This window comes from Bison bison, unplaced genomic scaffold, assembly GCF_000754665.1.
Source record: "Bison bison bison isolate TAMUID 2011002044 unplaced genomic scaffold, Bison_UMD1.0 scf7180017864471, whole genome shotgun sequence".
NCBI classification, from domain to species: Eukaryota; Metazoa; Chordata; class Mammalia; order Artiodactyla; family Bovidae; genus Bison; species Bison bison.
This window is the reverse complement of record NW_011495032.1, coordinates 38,337,691-38,342,322: the sequence shown is the minus strand read 5'-3', so window position 1 is coordinate 38,342,322 and position 4,632 is coordinate 38,337,691. Positions and strand designations below refer to the sequence as shown.

Genomic DNA, 4,632 nt, shown 5'->3' with positions numbered 1-4,632 from the left:
CTTTGCCAACAAAGGTCCATCTAGTCAAGGCTATGGTTTTTCCAGTGGTCATGTATGGACGTGAGAGTTGGACTACAAAGAAAACTGAGTGCCAAAGAATTGATGCTTTTGAACTGTGGTGTTGGAGAAGACTCTTGAGAGTCCCTTGGACTGCAAGGAGATCTAATCAGTCCATCCTAAAGGAGATCAGTCCTGGGTGTTCATTGGAGGGACTGATGTTGAAGCTGAAACTCCAGTACTTTGGCCACCTGATGCGAAGAGCTGACTCATTGGAAAAGACCCTGATGCTGGGAAAAATTGAAGGCGGGAGGAGAAGGGCACAACAGAGGATGAGATGGTTGGATGGCATCACCGACTCAATTGACATGAATTTGAGTAAACTCCAGGAGTTGGTGATGGACAGGGAGGCCTGGCGTGTTGCAGTCCATGGGGTTGCAAACGGTCAGACACGACTGAGCGACTGAACTGAACTGAACCCAACTATGGAAACCAGGTATTGGTGTTTTTAAAAGCTGGTTCACTTTCTCAGTGAAGGAAATTCAGATTCAGTGAAGGTTGAGAATCACTGCTTTAAGGAATGAATTTTCCTAGATTATCTTGTTGTTTCTTGGTATGTCATTAATTCTTTATTAGGAGAGAGAGAAACTTCAAGTCAAAGTTCTAGGAAGGGATTTCCAGTTGAAGGTCAACTGAAAGTCAAGGGAAAACTTCTCTGAAACATAATGTAAACAATAGGGGAAAAAATTACCATATGTTCAGCTTCAGAAACTGCCACATTATGTTGGGCTTCCCTGATAGTTCAGTTGGTAAAGAATCCACCTGCAATGTGGAAGACCTGGGTTCGATTCCTGGGTTGGGAAGATCCCCTGGAGAAGAGAAAGGCTACCCACTCCAGTATTCTGGCCTGGAGAATTGCATGGACTGTATAGTCCATCGGGTCACAAAGAGTCAGACGTGACTGAGCGACTTTCGCGTTCATAAGACATAACCTATGCAATGAAGATCCTGCATTCTTTAGCTAAGACCCAACGCAGCCAAAATAAATGAATAGGTTTTTTCTTTTAAAGACAGAACTTTAAGCTTCCTTGGTCCTTTTATGTCGACCACATAATCCAAGAGGGATAATAAATGAGACTTTGCACATATCCTGCAAAACTCAGCTCAAATTCACTTCTCTGTGATGATTCCTGGTCATTGCTAAGAGAGTCATCATCCCCTAGTCTGGGGGTATTACCTGTGGATCTATTAATATCTATATAGTTACAGATAATATATATATATGTAGATAATATCTATAGATATTGTTATCTATGCTACTCAGTGGAAACTAAAGCATGAGCTGATTTGTGGATGTTAGAGAGATCTTATCTTTAACAAATGCAGGTTCCTAGCCAGAAGCTTCACATCCTTTTAATCCTTTGGGGTTGACATTACCTTTTCTACCTATTCTTAAATATTTATAGGACAGATTGGATAGATTTCCATTCTGAATGTTGATTCTTTGGAATGTTGGTCTCCACATACGCATTTCTGGACAACCTTTAATGATGTGTTGATGCTGTAACCATAATACTAAAGTCACATTTGTCCTCCAGAGATGTTTTGGGGTTTAATGTCTAAAGCTTAATACCTCTGGAAGATTCCATCCTCTTTAAATGAAAGCCTGAGAAGTTGTTTAATCAGAAACCAGTATATCACCCCAGTATTGTTTGGAGTAATTAATACTGCCAAGTTTCTTCCTCACATTCTCATCCCTCCTGTCTTCTCCTCTCCTTTGAATAATCTGTTGTAGTTATGAGCCAATAACAAGCAGCTTTATCCTGTGTTAAACAGCTTTTGAGTAATTTTTTTTTTATAAACCATTGAAAGCTACTAAAAGTTGAATAAAATAATTCTTAAACAAAATTTTAATTTATTTATATTGGATTCAAATTTTTTGTTTGTGATTTCTTTCCAGATAAAAAGCCATGAAAATATTGTATTTTCTAAGTCCTACTTAACCATAGGCCAGTTTTCCATCGTAAAACATAGAAGCCTTAGTGGAAGACAAAATAGACTATCCTGTTCCATTGTCCCCAGTTAAGGGCTTCTCTGATATGTTCATATGATTATGCTTTCAGAAGCCAAGTCTTTTATGAAAACATCCCAAGCTTGGCTGGTTATTAGGGGAGGGGAGGTCACAAAATGAGCATTCAGATTATCCTTTTTTAGTAGAGGTTGACTGTATTTCTTTGACCATACTGAGAAAAATTAACATTACAAATGTGAACTTAAACCGCTATTAAACTTAAACCACTTAATTGTTAGTGTTGGATGACAGACTGCCTTGTTGTCTTTCCAATTAAAATTTAATTTTACGTACTTTGTTTTTTCCTGTTTTATTTTAAACATAGGGAACCATTTATTCTGAGACTGCTTTTAGCAACTATGATTATTTGACAAAAGACCTGCTTAACAAGTACATTCAAAAGATCCCAGCTAAAAGATTTGGATTTCCTGAGGAGGTAATGTGTATTTCTAACATTGATGAATTACTTTGTTTTATACTTTGGAGATGTGTAACATTTTAGTGTCCTTTTCACATAGTCTGATTGGTTAATAGAGAAGATTGCTCCCATGCCCTCAAACTATGTTCCCTGTGCTTTCTGGCTGCCAGGAATACTGCGCTCGTGGTGCCTTGAATACTCACAGCAGTATTTATTTATTTATTCAGGAATGAATGCAGTGTCGGTTAAGAGCAGCATGTTTTTATTGTTTCATTGCACTTTTCAGCTCTTTTCAGTTGTTTTATAGTACACAGAATCTCAGATATGCAGATGACACCACCCTTATGGCAGAAAGTGAAGAGGAACTAAAAGTCTCTTGATGAAAGTGAAAGAGGAGAGTGAAAAAGTTGGCTTAAAGCTCAGCATTCAGAAAACGAAGATCATGGCATCTGGTCCCATCATTTCATGGGAAATAGATGGGGAAACAGTGTCAGACTTTATTTTTTGGGCTCCAGAATCACTGCAGATGGTGACTGTAGCCATGAAATTAAAAGATGCTTACTCCTTGGAAGGAAAGTTATGACCAACCTAGATAGCATATTCAAAAGCAGAGATATTACTTTGCCAACAAAGGTCCGTCTAGTCAAGGCTATGGTTTTTCCAGTAGTCATGTATGAATGTGAGAGTTGGACTGAAACAGAACTCAGCACCAAAGCACAGTTATTCCTGGTCAGGCACAGTCTCTCGGAGTAGACTATTGAGTTTTCTTTTTTCCCTTGGGGGAAGTTTGGTTTTAGAGATTTGCAGACTTTGAGTGAGAGCGTCGTTGTTTGGCTGACACTCAGAAAGGGACTTATTGGCATGAGTCTTCCTGACTGGCTAACTTACAGGGTCAAGGAACTTTCACGGATTGGTTGAGTAACAAAACAGTGTTCACAGGGTGAGTTGTCATTGATTGATTACACAGGGGAAAGCTAGTTCTGACTGTTACTTGTTCCCAGGCCCCATCAGCCCTTTCCCAGGAATGTGGGAACTTTAAAATCATTAATTCCACACCAACTCTGTCCAATAGAGCTGTGGTAATAGTCACATATGTAATCTTAAACTTTGTAATAGCCACATTAAGAAAAGTTTTAAAAAGTGAAATTAGTTTAAAAAATAAATCTTATTTAACTTAGTATACCTAAAACATTATCATTTTAACAATTACTAATGAGACTATTTTACATTTTTCTTTTCCAAGAAGAAAAAGACTTCTGAATCTGGTGTGTGATTTTATACTTATAGTGCCTCTCAATTCAGATTCAGTTCAGTTCAGTTCAGTCGCTCACTCGTGTCCGACTCTTTGTGACCCCATGAATCGTAGCACGCCAGGCCTCTCTGTTCATCACCAACTCCCAGAATTCACTCAGACTCATGTCCATGGAGTCAGTGATGCCATCCAGCCATCTCATCCTCTGTCGTCCCCTTCTCCTCCTGCCCCCAATCCCTCCCAGCATCAGAGTCTTTTCCAATGAGTCAACTCTTTGCATGAGGTGGCCAAAGTACTGGAGTTTCAGCTTCAGCATCATTCCCTCCAAATATATCCCAGGGCTAATCTCTTTCATAATGGACTGGTTGGATCTCTTTACAGTCCAAGGGACTCTGAAGAGTCTTCTCCAACATCACAGTTCAAAAGCATCAATTCTTCAGCGCTCAGCCTTCTTCACAGTCCAACTCTCACATCCATACATGACCACTGGAAAAACCATAGCCTTGACTAGACGGACCTTTGTTGGCAAGGTAATGTCTCTACTTTTGAATATGCTATCTAGGTTGGTCATAACTTTCCTTCCAAGGAGTAAGCGTCTTTTAATTTCATGGCTGCAGTCACCATCTGCAGTGATTTTGGAGCCCCCCAAAATAAAGTCTGACACTGTTTCCACTGTTTCCCCATCTATTTCCCGTGAAGTGATGGGACCAGATGCCATGATCTTCGTTTTCTGAATGTTGAGCTTTAAGCCAACTTTTTCACTCTCCTCACTTTCAAGAGGCTTTTTAGTTCCTCTTCACTTTCTGCCATAAGGGTGGTGTCATCTGCATATCTGAGGTTATTGATATTTCTCCTGGCAACCTTGATTCCAGCTTGTGCTTCTTCCAGTCCAGC

General features: G+C 39.6%; 1 protein-coding gene across 2 annotated transcripts in view; it reads left to right on the top strand.

Moving 5' to 3' along the window:
• Nucleotides 1-4,632, top strand: part of PECR (peroxisomal trans-2-enoyl-CoA reductase) — a 36,688-nt gene that overhangs the window by 26,519 nt on the left and 5,537 nt on the right. For both annotated transcript variants that reach the window (XM_010861155.1, XM_010861156.1), the window contains exon 6: nt 2,394-2,504. In XM_010861155.1, coding sequence (XP_010859457.1) covers nt 2,394-2,504 — 111 coding nt within the window. The remainder of the gene's footprint in view (nt 1-2,393; nt 2,505-4,632) is intronic.